Genomic DNA, 21,105 nt, shown 5'->3' with positions numbered 1-21,105 from the left:
TTCTGACATGTAGCACCTATCATATATGACTAAATCCTACATCCTACGTGAACTGCAAAATGGAAACATTTTTTTCCCTGTCAAAACACAAAAAATTGTATCCTGGGTATATATACAAATGGAAGGGTGATTTATTTAGAGACCAGTAAGTTCTCAACCCTGTCTCCTCTAACACCAACTGTTGGTTAAGGAAAAAAAACCAAAACCCAAAACACCACAAATAAATTTATTCAGGTCAGAGAATTGCAAAGACCAAAACACACCATTCCCTTTGCTTAATTCTAAAAAATACAGATATTATTAGTATGAAGAAATATTTGATCTGGTTTTCCTAATAAAAGATTTTCCAGTGTTTGCCTCATCTAGAGGGAACTAGACTGTTGAAGAGCCTTTCAGTTGCTGTCATACAACACAGAATGAATCTAGAAGCAGATTTTTCACACAAGGTGTCTTGAGTTGTTTACAGTACCAATGACAGATTTGAGCTATTCCAGAAAATCAGTTCTGCAGAAATAAGACATATCACTTCTAGAAATCATTCCTAAATCCCACTAATCATTGGAAATCATCTCAAATAAATATCTTCAAAAGGTGAGAGTCAGGACGGACCACATGGGGATTTTCAAGTAACCAAGGAAAAACAAAGTATGAAATGCAAAGCCAGATGCCTGCTTTAAAAGAAAGCCAAATCCTTTGAGGTTTATAAATGCATTAAAGATGCATCTGTGGATCTGTCCATTTTCATCTGTGTCTCATGATAAGAATGGTTAGGGGAAAGCACACCAGAATCCTCCCAGAATCCAGAACAGGCCAGCTGCTGAGCATGGCTACCTCAGGAGCTTCCCAGCTGAAAGAGCCCTTTGAAGTCCTGCAGCACTATATTCCAGAAGAGGAAGCACTGAGAGGCACAACTGGAGTATGGGAAGGATGTCAGAGTACCCACAACTCCAAAGGGAAAGTGCATAATGGAATAACCTCTGTAGTGCAACTAATACACAGAAGTGCAGGGAAAAGGTAATACCAAGCCTCCTTCACTGGGAGTATTCACAGCTCTCCACTGTTTTGAGACCAAAGGAGATTGCCTTCTCTAACTAAGCAGCCCCTGGGCTGTCTAGGCATGAACTGAACTATGCCAAACACCATGTAAGGGAGTAAACACATTTAAGATGCTGACTCTTCTCTAGACAAACACATAGAACTGACAACACAGCCACAGTCAGCAGCAGTGGACACATCCCATTTCCCTTCCCTACACTGAGCACTCACAGAGTGCCACTGATGCCAGAGGGACCAGGACAGCAATGTGGAACAAAGCTCCTGCTATACTCCCTGCCATAAAGAGTCCAGGCTGCTACAAGCCATACAAACACATTGTTATTTATCCAACTTTTCAAAACTTCCCAGTCCTCCTTTGTTCTAAAAAAGCAAGGCTGTTCTAAAAACATTTTCTGATTCAAATGACCCAAGGTCAGGGACAGCATCAGCTCCATTCAATACTGAAAATTCTTCCAGGAGCCTCTGAAAAGGCAACAAGAAACCCCTAAGTGGTTTGAATGCAAAGAACTAATAAAGCCCCATTTGCCTTGATCTTGCACACAACTTACTTGTGAACGAAACTACATGACACTTCCACATGGATGCCTCCAAAGAGGCAAGTTGTGATTCAAGCTGTTTGCCCTTGTACAAATAGTACAGCTTATCGTTTGAGCTATTGCCCCAATGTCTCAAATGGCATTTGCCAACCTTCTGGCTGGAGCACCAGGGGGGTGTGTTCCTCTGCAAATCCTTCTTACAGGTTAGTTAAAGATCTGTAGAATCTTCAATACCTATGTGTTTCCAGGCCTTTGTGAGTTCTAGTCAACACATTATGGAAGCTTAGGAGAGGGAATGGAAGTGCCACTCCTGCGGGAAAGAGCTAAAAATAGATAGCCAGGACAGTTTTGAGATCCTACCACAAGTAGCCAACCAGGAAAGGTTTTGTCTTAAGCTATACCTCCTCCACAGCAACAATTGATTTTGAAACAGCTATATACTACATACTCCCCAGGCACCGGACAGGGGCTCTCCATGAACACCACAGATCTTTTATGCCAACACAACTCTCTAGCAGCAATGAAGAGGGAGTTCAAGAGTTACAAAAACACCATTCTCATAGCAGCTTCTTGCAAGAAGCTAGTGTTATATCAGTAACATGGATGCAAAAGCGAAAATTCTTAATGCGCTTTATGTTAATTGTGCAACCATTCAAATAAAAACAATACAACTTGTTTTGCTCAGAAAATTAATTTTTCTTTCAGAGATGAATGCAAGATGACAGGTCACCTTGAAAATAAGCCATAAGATTAACTAAGAATATTTTCAAACTAAAAGAATAAAAGAGACACCATCAAGGTTTAAGGGACAAGAACAAAGTGCAACTGAAGAACAAGATCTTTAAATGCATAGCCTTGGCGGGGCGGGAGGAGAATTTAAAATAGGACACAGAGCTATAATTGCATGGGCATTTGCTAAGTAGGTCTGCATTTGCTGAGCAGGTCTGAGTATTCTGTTGTGCAAAGGAAAAGAAAACACTTGAGAGATAAGCACTTCAGCCTGCATAGGCCTTGGATACCTTCCCAGAATTCAGGTCATAAGCAAAGACTCTCATAAGCAATGAAGGCTGCCAGAGCAAACACTTCCACGCAACTGGTCGGCATTTGCCTGTCTAGCCCAAAATTAAATGATAAAGTTTTTCTTTATACTAGCAAATATGCAATACAAAAGTGCAATTAGTGGACAGCAGCTTTACAAATTCCAGTCTTTCATCCACTTTCATTGTCTGTCAACACCCAAATTTTAAATACCCTTATATTTACTACATACTTCATTTATCGCTTGTGTTAACTCAGGAGAAAAAAACTGTACTTTCTACATTTACTTCCAAACCAGTTCTCTGAAGAACAGCTAAAGCATCCTGAAGGCTGTTGGAGAAAGTCCATTCAATTTTAGCACAGTCACACTGACAAAAAAGACTTTAACTTTTAAACAACATCTAAACTCTTAAGGATATCCACCTAATACTGGAAGAGAAGTCAATGGACTAGTATTAGGCTGTGGTTTCTGGACTTCTGCATGGACATTTAACGACCTGTCTACCATCAGCAACTATCCTTAAGTCTCCAAGCAGCAAACAGGAGGGATTTACAGTTAATAATTACCCAACATACCAATGCTTATAAATGGGCTTGCTTAAGAGATGTCTGGTAAGTGGTAGTGATAAAAATCATCTGAAAAGCATTTGCATGCAGTCAGGTATTGTTTTATGACCTCTCCAGGCATCACAGCCACCAAGGAAGAGGCTTAAAAGAACATACAAAAGTAAAGTTGATAGTATCAGCATAAAGCTAGTCCAGCCAGTTCTGACACACAAGAAAACAGTCACTGGAAGAAAAGATGACAAAAACACCCTGCACACCTTTCCTCATACATAAGCTGCTCATACATAAGTTTGTACAGCCCAGACCAGACTCATCATTCCTTTCAGATAAGTCACCATCTTCAGAGCTTCCACAAACCAGTGCAGCTGCACTGCTGAAACACAGACCATCACCTCTACCTGGCCACCAGCCCCGCTGAGGTCACCCACAGCACCCAGCATGTGTGCAGACCTCCACTCCAGCAGCCAGCAGATGCTCTCTGCAGACATTCTCTTTGCTATTCAGCTCTCTGGACTCCTCTCTCTTGGGATAAGGGGCCCAGCATGCTGGCACTCCAGCTTCCTGCACTGCTAACTGGAATGAACTGAACACTCAAACGACAGTGCTCACAGCCTCCTCCCAACTCCAGTACCCCTCACCTGCACAGAAGCTGACCCAGAGCTCTCCCTTTCCTTCCAGGCAGCTTGGTCGCCCAGATGCCTTTTCCTGTACCCAGATCACGGCAGAGCTCTCTGGAGAGAAGAAGGGCCTATTCTCCAAGGCCATGGCAGGAGCCCCCTATCAAAGCCATCACACTGTGCTGACATGAGTGAAATGCCTGCTGGGAGTGGAGACTCAGCCACAGCCACACTGGTGAGCTGGAGCACTCAAAGCGGTTCTTACACTTGCTCACATCAGCCCTTTGCCCAGAGGAGATCTAATTCTTCACACAGGTGCTACACACAAGGAACCTTTGAGCCAGGGAAGAAGGAAGAGGCACAGGCCATGCAGCGTCACCTAGTCTCCTCACCCTGATTAGGACACTCCATTTCTCCTGAAGGCTAAACACACACACACTCTTGAATCCAACGGTTCCCTTTTTCAGCTCTTTGCAATTACTTCCTAAGAAATATTATTAACTGTCAGAATCAAAACTGATTATGCTCAAATCTAAGTATTTAGACAGATTTCTGAGTGCCCCAGTGTACTGTATTCATCTAAGTGCTGAGTTCAGACACTACTACAAAATGAGATTGCCTTCAAAAAACCATCAAATGCTTTCCGGTCTTGACAGCATCAGTCAGGTTTTGGTCCTTCTGCTCCTGCTGGTGCCCTCCAGTCTCCTAGTAGCCGTCCATACTTGTTCCTTGTTTTAACAAAATACCTGAAGCAGATTCACACATCCGTAAAAGAAAGATCTAAGAGAACAAGGAAGGGAGGGAACACCTTGTGTCTCGTACAATAAAAACAACCAAGGTAAAAAAACAGATCTAATCTGCCAAGTAATGAGGTATGATTTTATGTACTTTTTAAACTTCATACTTTCCTTACATGAATAGCATACACAGCTCTGCTATCTACCACATTCCTGACAACACTAGCGCCTTATTCATCTGAGCTCTGTCCTATTTGTTATTTTCAGTTTTGTGGGGCAGAAGGAAAAAGGAAGGGAAAAAAAAAGAGAAAAAAAGAATCATGATGTGGCCTTCCAGTTTGTCCAGATGCTAATCAGGTAATGTTCTCCCTCTTTAAAACTAGCAAATAAAATTATTAAACAGTCAGAAGTCAAGATGCTCAAATGTCCCCATGCTGTGATTAAAGAAAGGCAGAAGGAGCGTGCAGGCCTGCCTTCTCTTCTTCCAGTGATCCACTGGCAGAGCAAGATCTCCTGCCAAGAGCAGCTGCCTCCTCCCTTGCTGCAGTTTCTTCACCTATATTCTTCTGTCTTCTATTCAGCAAAAGGAACTTACTTCCTCTCAAGCAGTTGCATCCAAAAAGCTGCCCATATTTACACTTGGGAAAAACAGCAGTAAGTGCAGTTCATACCATAACCAGTAAAGCCCAAACCAACAAAACGAAATCATGGCATAAGGTTGATTACAGCAATCATTACCACAGGCAGACAGTTTCAGCAGTGAAACTTTTTATGAAGTGGCATGAAAATAGATACTGAGGATACATTTGTCAAACATTAATAAATTCCTTCCAACCTTCTCTCAAAACTGGCAAGCAAGGCAACAAGCAAAAGACTAACATCCAGTTGCCATCAACAGGCTCATACTCGCAGTGGAAAGATGTTATAACAGTTGGAGATTGAAGATGGTCAAGGCACAGGAAAGAGTGCAGCTACCTTTTGGTATGGCATAACATTCAAAATACATTTCAGTATGTTTAAAATAGTGCCCTTAACTTTATTCTCTAAATGGATGGGCCAGCCTGCTAAACCTGTTACAGGGCTCTAAATAGAGGGAGGATTCTAAAGCCACAGAAAATACAAAGAGCTAGAAATACACAAATGCATGAATTTTGAAAATCAAGAACCTGCAAGTAAATCCAAGGTTTACAATGCAATCCTATTTGCTGCATTACTTTCTGTCAGATACCAAAGCATAAACCATATTTCCCATTCAAGAAGTACTACTGCTTTCTTCCTTTCAGAACCATTATTCATTAAATGAATAAAAACAAACACAAAAAAAAAAAAAAAAGCCAAACCAAAACCACACAAAACCAAAATGTCCAGACTTCTTCACCTTCTGCCTACCTGTATCATGTCTACCAAGTTAAGAAATCTGTCCAAACACTCTAAGGCACATCTTCACTGCGCCATCAGCGGGGGCTTTCCCTCCCAAAGCGCAGCTACACCAGCTAAGCACAGCCTCTTGTGGTCCCACCCTCTCAGTCAGTTTCCTCATCTGCACATTCCTCCATCCGCTCTAGCACCAGAGTTGTTTCTCTTGCAACCACAGAGAGATCTGATTGAAGGAAGACATCTGAACAAAAACCTACCTTAATTAAACTGAAGCTTCAGTGGAACCACACCCTCTGCTCAAGCAATGGCAGCCACACTGAAACAGCCTTCAACCTGCAGCATCCACCTTGCAGGCGTGTGGCTGAGATATGACAGGGCATGAACAACAGAGGTAGGATTAACTGCTCTGAGATGATCCATTTGTGTTTTGCCTTGTGAGATATCACTTGTTCCCAGTGGTTCATGGGATAAATCTAGGAGACTGGAAACCTGGCAGTACTTGGCACACCCCTTCTACAAAACACCCGAAAAAACTGAGTGCTGTGAGTTCCACCAGGCCTTTTGTTTTGACCTTTTACATCTTAAAACAATTTACCTTTAACATTTAGTTTATTGTGCTTTCACCAAGATGTTTTGCTTCACCAAAAGTGAAGTATGATGAAGTTATGAACCCAAGAAAACCCCACCAACCTATTTACCAACAACCTGTGCAGATTAGCAATCCAATTGCTACTGCAGGTTAAAAGATCTCCTTCGTGAGCATGCAGCCATGGAAATGCACAGAAAGCACAAGAACAAAGAGGGAACAGAGCAAGCGCTGACCAGGAAAGTTGTGTTCTGGTGTTACACATCTGAAAGAGAATGGGATCCAATTCCAGCTCAGTTTCAGCATGGCATCCCCACCATATTTCAGACTTTTTCACCTGTCTGTTCAGAATAAAGCCTGGATTTCTCTGGAAGGGCAGTATCGAGGTTCCTTTGGAAACACAGAGCAAGGAGACAGGGAAGAATCACAGAACGGGTAATGTTGGAAGGGACCACTGGAGACTAACCAGCCCAACCTCCCCATTCAAGCAGGGTCTCCCAGAGCACATTACTCAGGAGTGTGTGCAGAATGAGAAAGGATCTCTGCAAGTACCTAAAAAACACAGTTCCTTCCCATATCCAGGGAGTGGCACCACATTTCTAATGATTGCCTGTCTTGGGGTGACAAGACTGAGACACTGCCCTTAGTGCACTGTAATGCCCATACCCACAACAGAAAGAAATACCAATGTTAGTTTTACTAATCTTATAGTAAAAAATACTCATCTCTGCTGCCTTTTGTTTCTGACACAATTACTACCAAATGTTAAATGCCTTCTGAAAGGTGGTTTTTCCCCACTCTATCTTCCAGACAGATCTCTGAAGATGAAAACATACAGGTTACTACTTGTTACATACAAACAGGTAGCATGGAGCTCCAATCCTACATCCTCCACAAAACATCTTTACAACTACTTAGTGCAGTATATCTGTATTGCATAATACATGGTATTTTCCAGCATTGACCATAAAGGCTGATTTTAAACTCATTTTAAAACAGGACTCTTCATTAGAATTCAAGGGGGAGGAGACAAAACAAGAAAAAAGTGAAGAAACAAGGGTGGCATGCTAGCATTCCATACCATGCACTTAACCAAGCTGCTTCAGGAGCTAGTTCAAGCTATAAATCACTAAAAAAAGAAGTGTATCATGAACTTAGACTGCTAGAGGAAAAATCACTCTGTTAAGGATTTTTTTTTTAATATGAGGCTATTTCTACAAAACATGTCATTTTACTGTCTTAGGAGGCAAACACCTACTGCAGTAATAATCTATTATCATTGCAACTCAAAGCTACATCTTTATATGCCAGTGACAAGTTAAAAATGCCTTGGGGAGGAAATCACCAAATCATTAAAATCAAATATGCTTTGAAGAATATTTGGGGTCTGCATTCAGGGGTGGGGAAAGACATGCCTTTAATTATTTTTTAATTAAATTAACTGTGAGTTTTAAACTTCAGAGCATTAGAAACTACTTTGATGTTTCACTTCACATATCAGCCTTTTAGCACAATATAAACAGTCATGTTCCCCCATCCTGAGATAAGCTTCCCAACATGTGAACACATTCACATAAATTCAAAAGCAGCTGTCAGTGTAGACAAACCCACAAACTCTTGCCGTAAAACAAAGCCGATATAACTATTAATCACTCTTGTCCATGACTGGACAAACACAGAAGATCTTTAGAAAGATATTTCTAAAAATATAACTTCTGTTCTACTGGAATAACCTAGAAGTTATTTAAATCCTCCAAGATTTGTATTAAGGTATATCTTATCACCCCTCAGTCACAGGAACATGTGGAACAATGGAACAACAGTTTGGATATTCGAATCGCCAACTGCTATCACCATCAAAGCAGAGATTTCACCTGTAAGAGTGCCTAAAGGTCTCCTTGCAAGTGGGATGACTCCTTCCAGGGGAGCATAGTACGAGAAAAACAAAAAATCATTCTTCCACAGGATTGGGCTCAGCAGGTATAAGACTCCTCCCAAAAGCTCCCACGCCCACTGCCACCAGTGGGGAACAGCATTAACAGCAACTGGAAAACCAAGGACACCCAAGAGGAGTGAGCCAAAGCACCAAGAGGGTGCTGCCAATAACCTTGCTGCCTGAAAACACCCTTCACAAGTAAATCTCAGGCACAGGTGAGCACAAAGCAGCTTTCTGATGACAAAACACAGAATTAAACTCCCAGGAACCTCACTGTGATTTGGTGATCATAAAGAAGTCAAACAAATTTGCATTACACAGCCTGCCATGTTTCAAACCAACTTACTTGATCTCCTGATAGCTGAACATTTCTTTAGGGTTTTAGAAACAATTCCATTCTTATTCAGAACTTGAAAAAGGTATATATCAGGAATTACCTCTGTATTTTATAACAAACCTCCTATCACAGTATCAAGACAATCACAAGTGCCTGATGGTTTAGCAAACCAAAAGACAAACCCTGGTAGAACATGCCTTGCAAGCAACAGAGCCACTCTGATTTACAAAGCATCACTGGTTCTCCACCTTGCCTAAATACTTGGCAATTATTTGGGATAATGTTACACAGGCTGTGATCAGGTCTAAGATATAAAAACTGTCTACACTGTGAAGGGTAGACAGTGGCTGGCTCATTGGCACCCAGCCTAATCCAGAATACAAAAACCTCACCATACTAAGCACAGGAACTGTCTGCTTCATTTTACAGAACAAGAATTCTGACCAGAGGAACAAAAAGCCAGAAACCCAGTTAAATCTGCTTAATGAAGTCCTGTTGCTCACAGGTTTGAGTTAGCAATAAGAACATTCTCCCAATTATCAGACTCTTTGACAACACAGACTACTGAACATTCACTTGAGAAAAAAGTTGTCCTTTACAGCTCAGAATTAAAACTTTTATAGAAGATATTTTCTTTAACATACTTTAATTAAAACATGGTGGTTTTAGTTAGCTGAATTTTGTTTTGCTAACATTTTTAAAGCAGTAAAAATACCTCCTAGGCAAGCCAGGGACCAAAAGTTCAGAGTAATAGATCACATGGTCAGCTGAACACTAATACCATTTTTCAATTTCTATGAAAACAAACTTGTTCCCATGAAGCCCAAATCAGACCCCAACACAATACTATGCAGTTGATACGGAGAATGTTTAAAGAAAGTATTTAGATTTATCAGCAATTCTTGTTATAATTGTTATAAGCAACAGCAGTGTGAGTCAGTCTCAGACTTAAAGAAGAAGGGAAAGTAATTAGCACCCAAAGAATAAAACAAGCTCTTGCTTGGCTAGGACCTTGAAGAAAAAATAAGGGGGAGCAGGGGAGAGTGTAGGAAATTGTTCAGGAAGAATTTTTTACTTAGTCATAGAGCTCAAAGAAAAAACTTAAGAATCAATCACATAAATTAATTCAACTTTATATTCAATGAGAATAGAAAAATGAAATTTAGAATAATGTGATTATCTGATTCAGAGGTTTATCTGACTGATGTCCAGAAGCTTTGCTGTCTCCTCTGACATTCACATGCATATGCAGTAGTCTCTTACCACTACAGTGACTAAAAGGTAACTAAAAGTAATTCAGTATTTTAAGAGTCAGTTCCTAAAATAACTAAAATATATTACCTAACTAAATAACTAAATTATATTAACAAATACAACAAAAGACATTTCAGTCTTTGAACTCTACAACAGCCCCACTCCATAAGACTATCTTAACTAGCTATTGTGAAACCATTTACTTAGATCCTGAGATCTCCTTATTAGGCTCCCTTAAAGCAGGCTCTCTAAATTATTTTCATTACAGAAATAATTGATTAAGGCTCCTGACATTAGTTATCACTTCATATCCCATATTCTTGGAAGGGGAAGAAGGTGTTCTATTAATTCAACAAATAAAGGATCCCTGAATGTCAAGTTAAATACTCCCAGTTCATCTTAAGCTGACCTGCTAACTCATGCAAAAACTGCAAACTCTCCCTAATTTTAGATTTTACATCAAAATTAACTCAAAGATTTGGATAAACTTCTAAATACAGAAAATCAGACTTTAGAATTATAAATTTATGTAGACAGTGCAGTAGAAAAGTAACACTGTGCTAAGTTAGGCTCCATGAAAGCTGTGACAACCATGACTAGAAGATTTCTTTAATGAAAGATCAAGTTTCCCTTAATAAAGCAGATTTCTCTTGTACAGATTACATGGGAGTCTGGTTACTGCTTGCATCAGGTTGCCTGCACAACTAATGTTCCCCTGACTCTGCTGTTCTTACACTGCCAGCACTTGTATGTGGGTACCTAATGGAGCAACTGCCTCAAGCATGAATTTTTGCTTAAGCTGTGTATTTTTCCACAGGACATAAGACATTGATCCTACATGCAGAAATATGAACAGGCAATTTTTCAAACTGCACTTACAGCAGGACAGACAGAATACTTTCTCTTCCTTCTTTCCAACAGAGCTCCTAAAAGACAAGAGTCACAAATCAACTGCCCATCTCAAATGACTTTTACCATGCCTCACATGTATGCAGGATAATTTACTCCAGTTTGCTTTCAGCAGTTGATAAGTGCTCATATTATCCTTCAAGAGATGGAGCAAGTCTTGTACACAAAGATTCCTTCCTTCTCCTCGTCCTTCCCTATCAGATATAAAAGTTACACCTATTTCTAGCTTTCAGCTGCCAAGTCCATGCCACATGGGAGTTAGGGATTTATTTTAGCAGTTTTCAGGAGCATCCCCTTATAGCAGCATTTACCCCTGGCTATATCACAGCCTTCATGTGGGTCTAATTTCTGTATCAAAGTACTCCTGATGATGGAAATGGGAGCCTGTATGTATGACAGGATTAAAACAAACTTTCCTCCTGCTCATATTTCTGTTCCTTGGTCTTCAACACTTGGGCTCAACAGCCTAGCCTGACAAATCAAGAAACCCTTCTGCAGAAACCCTCGCTCTCCACTGCTTTTCAAAGTTAAACACACATGCATGGTAACAAAAAAGGGGCTGACTATTCTTTAAGTCACCAGTCTGGAAAGCTGGGGGATCAGTTCCTGCAGCTGGCTACAGCATGTACCTGCTGTGCATTTTAGGCACAGCCTAGGTCACCTGCCACACATCAGCTTTTCTACTACTTGCAAGCCAATCAAAGATCAAAAAAACAAGGTTAGGTTTTTTTCACATGTTTTATCATAAATGGTAACATAAGATAGCTGTCTATGCCTATATTACATAACCTTTCCACACTTCAATAATATAATAAAAAATTGGAATACAGTAGTTCAGATTGCATCTGTTTTAAAAATTTGCACTGACTCTTATGCTAATCTCAATAATACTGATTCTTGAACTTACTCATTTGAAACATGAGGAGAAACAATGCAGACCAATTCTCCCATTATGCAATACACAACCACCAAATTCCTAATCCTTCAGGCAGTGCCAAAGAATTTGCCAATTTCTGTACACACAATCACAGTGGGTCATGCTGAAATCCCTAGTGCAGTTGCTGGAGTTTATATGGCTTTACCAGGTGCTTCTCATATGAGCTATGAGAATATTTTACAATTAGATGAGCGGCTCTGAACGAAAAGACTTCCACAATTTCAGCTTATGTATCTAAGTAGAACACACCAAATCAAGTTCCTAGTGGACTGAACAGCAAGACGAGCAGGCTTTGATCTTGAGGCATCAAATTCTTCAGGAAAGAGGAACCCTCAAAGAGAAAAATAATGCTCTAAATGAAACATCTGAACTAAACCCTTTCCAGTTTACAGGCTAGTGTGACCTAGGCACAACGTACATAAGAAGTCACTGAGAGGAAGCCTCTACAACAGAAGTTATTAGCCATCAATAAAGGTGTTAAACTACTCGTGAAGTATTAACAAATTTGTTCTATTACAAACTTTACTTCAAGGGGGACAAGTCAAAACATGGGATTCCTGCTTCAGCAGAAATAAAATTAAGCAGTTAAATATTTGGCAAACTATCATGTTCAGTCAGAGAAGAACTTGATATTCAGTTTTTATTATTACCAGGCTTTAGAGAGACTGTACTGATTGTGGACATAAGGACTGTGCACTATGAGGAAAACTATAGCATGGTTAAACTGTGCATCCATGCACTTGACCACACCTTGGATCAGTGAGGAGACAGATCCCAGTCCTAATTAGGGACAACAGGGATATCTATAAAAGATTAGAGACAACTGCCTTTGTAATTTGCCCCTAGTATATTATTTTATGTAATTTATAAAAGAAACACACAAGCAAACAGCATTTTCCACAATTACTGAGTGGGTAGAGTGAGACAGAGAAGCTGGCAACTGACACACCAAGTACTCCTACATATCCAACATCAGCGTTAGATGCATCCTCAGAGGCAGATGAACCACTGCTGCTTTTACTATTATTTTCAGCCCAGCATAGATTCCTCTGCATACAGAAACACAAATTCCTCTCCAGCACACACACAGATGAGTAACTAGAAAGCATTCTTAATTGCTACATAAATCACATGTGGCTACTTAGCATAGCCAAATACACGTCTGCATAGGAAGCACTCTCCTCAAAACTGTCCACAGTATTTCATCAACCTCACAGAACAGCAAGCACGCCAAAAGGAAAGCAGCAATTACTCCCCCAAGTCAATTCATACCTGTCTACAGAAACGTGCGGGCTTTGACACAGGCACCTGAACCCATACAAAAGCCTGTCAATGCAGTAGTCAGGTAAGTGCTGCACTGAAACCAGGGGCATGACACTACGCTGGGCTAGCTTCAGTCCCATCAGGGTACACCTCCACCATCTGTGGGACAGCTGGTTTTAAGACCTTTCCTGAATGTTGGTCTCAAAAGGCACAAATCCATACGTGCATGTGTCAAATTTATATAGATAAATCTAAATATTTTGTGTGTGTGTGTGTATATATATATACACATTGCTTGTCTTGACTCACTAATATAGTGTCACAGGCAAAATGATACATTACATACAGACCACTTAATCCAAAACTCTCTGTTACTCAGTTTATTTAGAATCACAGAATATCATCAGTTGAAAGGGACCCACAAGGATCACCAAAGTCCAACTCTTGACCCTACATAGGGCACCCAAAGAATCACACTGTGTGCCTGAGAGCATTGTCGAAATGTTTCTTGAACTCAGGCTGGGGAGCCTGCTCCTGGGCCTGATCACCCTCTGGGTAAAGAACCTTTTACTGATACATAGCCTGAGCCTCCCCCGACACACTTTCAGGCCATACATACCTTTGAGTTACACTCACTGTTACAAGAGTGGAAAGACCAGCCCCTCCATTTCCCCTCAAGAGGAAGTTGGAGATGGCAATGAGCTCTCCCCTTATTCTCCTGTTCTCCAGGTTGAACATACCAAGTGACCTCAGGCCCTTCTCATACAGCTTCCCCTCAAGACCCTTCAACACCTTCACTGCCTCCCTTTGGACACTTCCCAATAGCGTCATATCTTCCTTACACCGTGCCAATTCCTCCCAGTTTTGGGCAGTATCTTCCTTACATTGCCCAAGACCACACAGGGCACTCAAGGTGAGGCTGCCCCAGTGCAGAGCAGAGTGGGACAATCCCCCGCTGCCTTGCCCAGCTGGCCATGCTGTGCCTGATGCACCCCAGGACACTCTGGGCCCTCCTGGCTGCCAGGGCACTGCTGACTCAGGTTCAACTTTCCCTTGACCAGGACCCCCAGGTCCCTTTCCACAGGGCTGCCTTCCAGCCTCTCATTCCCCAGTCAGTCCATACATCCAGGGTTGCCCCATCCCAAGGACAGAATATGTCACTTGTCCTTGTTAAACTTCATACAGCTGATGATTGCCCATCTCTCTAATTTATCAATGTCTCTCTGCCTTTCAGGGACTCAACAGCTCCTCTCAATTTAGTGTCATCAGCAAGTTTACTTCGTATTCCTTTCAGTCCTGCGTCCAAGTCATTAATGAAGATGTGGACAAGCTCTGGGCTGAGGATGCAGCCCTGCAGTACTCCATGAGAGGTCAGCTGACAGCCTGTGATGACTCACTTTGACCCTCTGCACCCAAACCATGAGCCAGTAGTGTTTACAACTGTTAATTCAGCACTGGTGCCACTGACTTTTTACAGAAGAGACAAACTGTATCATCAGTTTCTACTTCAGTTTTTCTTCATAATTTTGCTATGGCCATAGCTAGATGTTAATCAGCAAGATCCTCTTCCAAAATGGTCATTCTGATATTATTCTTACACACTGATCTACAGCTGAAATAACAGATAGTGAAAAGGAGGTATCAAATTTTCTCATTAAGTAACTTTTTATTGGTTTTTTTTAATCTCTTCAGTGTATTCAAATGACCTTGAGCTCTGCTGCTCTGCAGAGCACTTTCCTGGATTCACCAGACTCTTCAGTTAAAAGAAAACTCCTTGTGTCTGCATGTCTGTTGACATGTGTCTGAAGAAGCCTAAGTCTAAAAATTTTGGACCATAAAGTTATAGGTGCCCAATACTTTTTGACTTCAGCAAAATTCCACAGCTCTACCCTTCTGATTTACACTTAAACCTTCACATTTATCCCAATTCAATTACATCACTGAGTTCACAAAATACCTACACTTATTAAGTGCTTCTGATCTAACTAATGTGAAGCCTAGCTACTATACCCCAAGATTCTGATAAGTGAATCAAAGCCTTTTTTTCTCCAACAAAATGAAAAATAAATAATCAGTGTTTCTCTGGTGGTATTTAAATAAATGTCAATTAAAAAGATAATAATACATTGTTTGTGCTCCCAAAGTTTATAGAGAAGTGCCTGAGATTCACTTTATATAGTATTAATACAATAGACTAAAGAAACCAGTGGAAATGTTAAGAGTTACTCATCTAGTCTGAATACTACCTGCTGCTGGTGCTGCACTCGTGACCCTTAAACTGCTGAATCTAACAGCACCCATCACATGTTTTAGTGACTTGAACTCTGACTAGGACAATATGTTAATCCATCTCTCCTAAACCTGTTTCTTACATTTTTGTGTGCACTAGTAGTTACTATTTCATATAGTTAAGTCCTCAAAATTTAAACTGATGATTCCAAGAACCAGCTGTGCTGATAAACGAGCGTACAGCAATCAGCACCCTCTGCTCAGAGCATAACTCTCATCTCACCTCCAGAGGCTGTCAGACACCCACAGGGGACTCAGAGTTCACCACAAAATGGCCATCAAGCCCCTCCAAGTTACTGACGCACACATGCCACATCAAATCCTCCGAGAGAAGAGTGAGGCAAAAGCACAAAATAACGACCTCTAGTTTACCATCACAGTGATGTGGGCTTAAAATAGACACAATCTCTACCCTCCTCATTCCTTCAGCCCTTAACTTTCAAGTATTTCAGTTGCGACAATGTTTATCCCATAATATTCACTGACTGCCAAATGTATTTTTAAAAAAAACCCAACAAAATATTACTGGATATTTTTAGTTGCATTTTTTAAAGTAAGTTTCACGACTACATGTCAAACACAAACCTAAACTTTTTGGCTCCAAAGCAAGCCCCCTATAATTAGAAACCTCATTTTTTCTGGTAGTCAGTAGAGCCGTTTTCCCTGGGGAATGTTACTAAAAGGAAACCCAGGAAGAGTCGCAATGGCCAAACAACGTGAAACATTAATAACGGACACTGGTAACACAAAGACCTCCTCACTAGGCTTGAGCAGCTACAAATTGCGTTTTACTACTAGAAACTTTTCTTCCCAATTCAAATGGGTGTTTTTATTATCTCTCTTCCTCTCAATTACATGCCTCAACCTACCGAGCAAATTCATGAAGAAGAAACCAAAAAAAAGGTATCTGTGCCCAGAAGTTTGTCCTACTTCTTCCCATTTTCACCAGCTCACCCATTAAAAAAAAAAAAATTTGCTACACCTTTCCCTTCAAATCTCCTTCTCTAACAGTGAAATGAGAGATAGTTGATTACCTTGTCAGGACTAGCTAGGGATGAGACTGTCACCCTCTGCCTTTTGCCCTTCCCTTTACACCTCCTCTGCTCTTACCTATCTGCTTCCCATTTCCAGCTTTTCTATGAATTTCCTTTCCCACCACCATTAGCACAGTTGCAAATCCCACTGACATGCAGAAAAGAGAGCCACAAAACCAATGCCATGGCAGGGTGCACTAGGTGAGAGTGCAGGGGAAGGAACTTGGCGGGTCTGGAAGCTGTGATGACCAAGACTAGTAAGGGGAAGAGAGAGGGAGAAATCAGACCCCAGACAGGAGACAGGGAAGGACCAGTGTTGACAGTGAGGCAATGGGGACATTCTTGGGTGCAAAAGGAACACGTGCATTTTTGGAAACTGCCAACAGAAGAGACTGCATTTTTCTTGCAAAAACTTTTAGTATGAAATGATAGAAAAACAGAGCACACAGCAGCACTTTGTGTTTTGACTCCAAAGAACAAAGTAGCATCCAAGTGTCAAACTTCCTATTTCCAAGCCATTTTGCATGAGACATCAACCAAAACTCTCTCACATTTTGTGTGCAAAGTATTCACAATTCAGATGCTGAACAGAACCTGCAGGAATGGCCCTCTTTTAGCTGGGATCCACGACCACCACAGCACTGCCAGCTTCCAAAGCAAGGATTTCCAAAGTACAGTGATGTCCTGTCTCACAGATTCCTCACACATAAGGGCAGAGAGAGAGCTTGTCTACAGCCTCTTCTCATGTTTCAAACCCTTCTAGTTACAGTGGAGGGGGCCCTCAAACATAGAGCAGGCAGAACCAAGTACAGGGATGTCCTCAGGTTTTTGCAGTCATCCAGACAGAAAATGTGAGCCCAGCATGGCTTGGAACTAGCCACCTACAATGCTTGAAAGGCCACTGTCCATTGAGACCCATGAGAAAGGAAACAATTGCAAGGATTTACATCGACCCTGCTCAAAGTGGGATAATTCAGATAATTCAGAGAACTGGCATGTGGAAGGAAAGTGCAGAAAACATACACAGGAAGATGCACATCCCTCCAGCATATGGTGGGGCTTGCAGCAGCAGGCATGACTGTTTTCAATTTTCCTGAAGGATGGGGGTGGGTGGGAGGAAACAGGGAGAGAAAGGGGTCAGTTTTCAAAAGTTTGCCAAACATCTTATTTTGGTATTTTCTCTACAGGGAATGGACAATTTCCAAACTGATCATACAAAAGCATTGGTCTGATCTTGCAAAAGCCTAAGTATACGGATAACTTTATCTCACCTGAGTAGTCAGACTGGCAGGACAAAAATATTTACAGTTCTGCCTTTTTCCATTTATTAAATGACTCATTGCAAACATTAAACAGGGCCACACTGAGCTTAATCTAGTCTCTGACATTCAAATTTTACAAGAGACGCAGTTGATAAGAAACCTTAAATAAAGCTAAACTTTCAGGAGCAATAAGACAGCAAAAGGCAACATGCATTTTTATTCCTACTGCCCTCAGACTGAAGTGTTTCCTGCTTAAGAAATAACTTGGGGACTACTGCTGAACCCTAAAACACCATCCTGCCTATTATACACTGCAATGGTTTTATGCTGCAATTTTCTTTTAAAAGTGGTATAGAAATGGGAAGAGTTGTCTAAATCGTTAATCACTCAACAGATCCTAAGCAAAGACCAAAGGTACTATCACAAAATTTTTACACCAGAACTGCAGCCATTTTATTAATCCTGTCTCATTTGCAGAATTTGATGTATTTAAGCCCATCCTTGCCCAATTAGATGAAGACAAAAATTCACTACTTAACTAAGTGAATTTTGTTTTTCCTTTCTTCTCTTTGGAAATCCATACATAACAAGGCTAAACACTAGTACTGAGTTTTTCTCAGTTTTTCTGTAGGCACAGCTGCAAACCAAATGCTCTAAACCATTTCTTCCCCGCAAGAATGGAGGCACAGGGAGCTAAGACAGAAGGATAAACTAACTGCCAGCACTTAAAGGTCTTCTGCAAGAAGAGAAACCCACACTGGAGAACTTAATATTTGTGTAGTTGAGAAAGACACAGAAACAATAACTATCAACTCCCCTCTTTTTGCTCAAGGGGACATAGTATGCATTTTTTAACTAAACCTCAAATACAAACCAAAAGTAACATCCTCATCCCTACAAAGAGGCTTATTATGACTGTTATTGCTGGAAGGGGAAACTCACTCTTACTGGCCACATGACTGTTGAAATCTGCATTCAGCATTGTTTGGAGGGGTTTTTTTTTTCTTGTCTCTATAAATCATCAGATGAGAGCAACTGGTAGTAACTTTATGACCAGAAATACTAGCTGAGTATTTCTGATGCTGCAGAGTCAGCAATACAGATGAATTTGTTCCAGCCTAGTAAATACATGCTTAAATAGGTACCCTGCAACACCTCACTGCAATATTCTCTTGGGAAGCATTACTAGAGTAGAATATAAAATTTTAGTTATGGGGGGGAGGGGGGGGGGTGGTTTTTGGCGTTTTTTCCAGTCCCTCTTGCTTGGAAATGTTAACGCCACACACAATTTACACATTTGCACAACTTACTACTTATACAGCTAATATTTAGCAACACAACTCATACAATAGCATTAGAAAGATGTGTACGTGTTTAGGATCTGAATTAAGCCATGGACACTCTCAGATGTCACGATACAGTAACTACACTGAGGTAGATAGCAGTTAGGTATCTATTCCCACAGTAGGGTGACACCAGGATCCTCTTCTCTAAGGGCCAGGTGGCAGCCAGTGCTGGCCAAATAGGTTACCAGATGAAGTTCAGGGACACCCAACAGCACTTGGCAGCTTCCACAGATTACCTGAGGTTAGTGGGAGGCTGAAACTCAAAATGGATGAGACAAAAACAAACACTGAGGAGAGGTGTCAAGAGAAGTACCCTGGAGAAGCAGCCATGACCTGATACATAGCTGGTCCCAACCTATTTGCTCCAAGTGCCCAAGCTCAGGTGTAGGAAGAGGGCGTGCCCTGGCTCCCTGCCAGACTTTGGAAAGGAAATTGAAGTTCAAGAGAGCTCTTGCACTTCCTCAAACGGGAGCAGGAGTTTCCTGAGGGGCAGCTAGAGGGTTTCAGTTTAAGCAAATCATAAATAACCTCAGAGAAACAGAAACCAAGATTGGCTTTCTGCAGCAGAACGCAGCCTACAGGAATGGCTGTGGGCAACAAATGATGTTTTTCAACAAGTGCCACAGGCGGACCAGAGGGCAGCTGGCATAGCCAGGCTTTCAAAAGCAAGTTTTTAACCAGGTCCCTACAGCGGCAGTAATACTAACACTGAAATGCAGTGGGGAAAGCTACTAAGAGTTTGTAGAAAGAAACAGACACTGAACAGAAAGAAGGCACAGATGCTGGTGGGAGCAGATGAAGAAGTAGCATGAACAAAACAGGCTCGCTAGCCTATAGTTTCCAAAGACACCAGCCATCTCTACAATGAGATCCTGCACTTTGGAAAGAGGGAAATGAGGGGGGACAGACTGCTTAGCTAAAAAAGTGTGACGTTTACCCTATATGGTTTAATGAGTGCTCGGGGTCGGACAGGTCCTCCACTGAAGTTCAACGCTGCCCACACAAGGGGTTGGTTCGGAGTTTTTGCTTTCTACTTAATTAGTTTTTCACCTCAAAGCCCCACTTGCCTAAGCCTGAATCCTTAAACCAAGCCACTTAAACACTTCAGAGGGCCTTTCGCTGCCAACAAACCAGCTGAAGAGGCTGTCATTCACCTCGGAATGAGCTCCGAAGGAGCGAGGAGACAGCGGCGGCAGCGGGGCCGACAGCGCGGACACTCACCGCACAAACAGGGATGTCTGGTCACATCCCTGCCTGGGGCAGCGGGGGTCCCTCAGCCCGGCTGGCGAGAGGGGCACGCCGGCGGGGGCCCCTCCAGCGCCGCCCGGTCGCACGGGAGCCCCGCTGGAAGCCTGCCGAGGGAAGCCCTTCCCGGCCGCCTCCGCCCCGCTCCGTCCCGCCGCCCGGGCGGCTCGGCGGGTCCTTCCCCGTGGGGGAGGGGGCGGCGGACACGTGGAGGCCGAGCCGGAGGGAGCCGGCCCGGCCCGGCCCGGCAGCAGCCGCCCCTCCTGCCCGGCGCACGGCACTCACTTGTGGGGCGGCGCGGCTCTTGCCCGGCGGCCTCCTGAAGAAGGAGGTGCGCGCGGTGAAGAAGAACTCCTCGGACTCTTCCTCCTCCAGGCTGCTGTACCCGCTGCTCATGCTGCTGGTCCAGGTCATCGGCGGCGGCGGGGGCTGCTGGTGGTGCTGGGGCCGGGCGGCGGAGAGCGCCGTCCCGGCCGCCGCATGGGGCCCCGCCGCTGCCGCTCCTCGCCCAGCCCGCGGGGTCCGGGGAGGAGGAGCCGCGGCTCCGGCGGCCCCGCTCCCGCCCTCGCTCCGCTCCCTTCCTGCCGCGCGAGTTCCCGGGCAGCGCCGCCCCCGCCCGCCCGGGCAGCAGGTGAGGGGCGCGGGTGGCTCCTTCCCGGCCCCGGGCCCCGCCGCGGCTTCACCCCCTCCCCGTCTTGTGCCGGCGCCTCCGCACCTCCATACTCATTACAGCAGCGAGGCAGCTGAGGGGGGCCTTGATGAAGTAAGAACTTCCCAAA

General features: G+C 42.7%; 1 protein-coding gene across 1 annotated transcript in view; it reads right to left on the bottom strand.

Moving 5' to 3' along the window:
- RASSF3 (Ras association domain family member 3) overlaps window positions 1-20,830 on the bottom strand; it is a 53,403-nt gene extending 32,573 nt beyond the window's left edge. The window contains exon 1 of the mRNA XM_084206135.1: window positions 20,612-20,830. Coding sequence (XP_084062261.1) covers window positions 20,612-20,740 — 129 coding nt within the window. The 5' untranslated portion in view covers window positions 20,741-20,830. The remainder of the gene's footprint in view (window positions 1-20,611) is intronic.
- Between the last annotated feature and the right edge of the window lie 275 nt (window positions 20,831-21,105).

Source organism: Fringilla coelebs (genome assembly GCF_963513975.1).
Source record: "Fringilla coelebs genome assembly, chromosome: 5".
NCBI lineage: Eukaryota > Metazoa > Chordata > Aves > Passeriformes > Fringillidae > Fringilla > Fringilla coelebs.
This window is presented reverse-complemented; position numbering and strand designations above follow the sequence as displayed.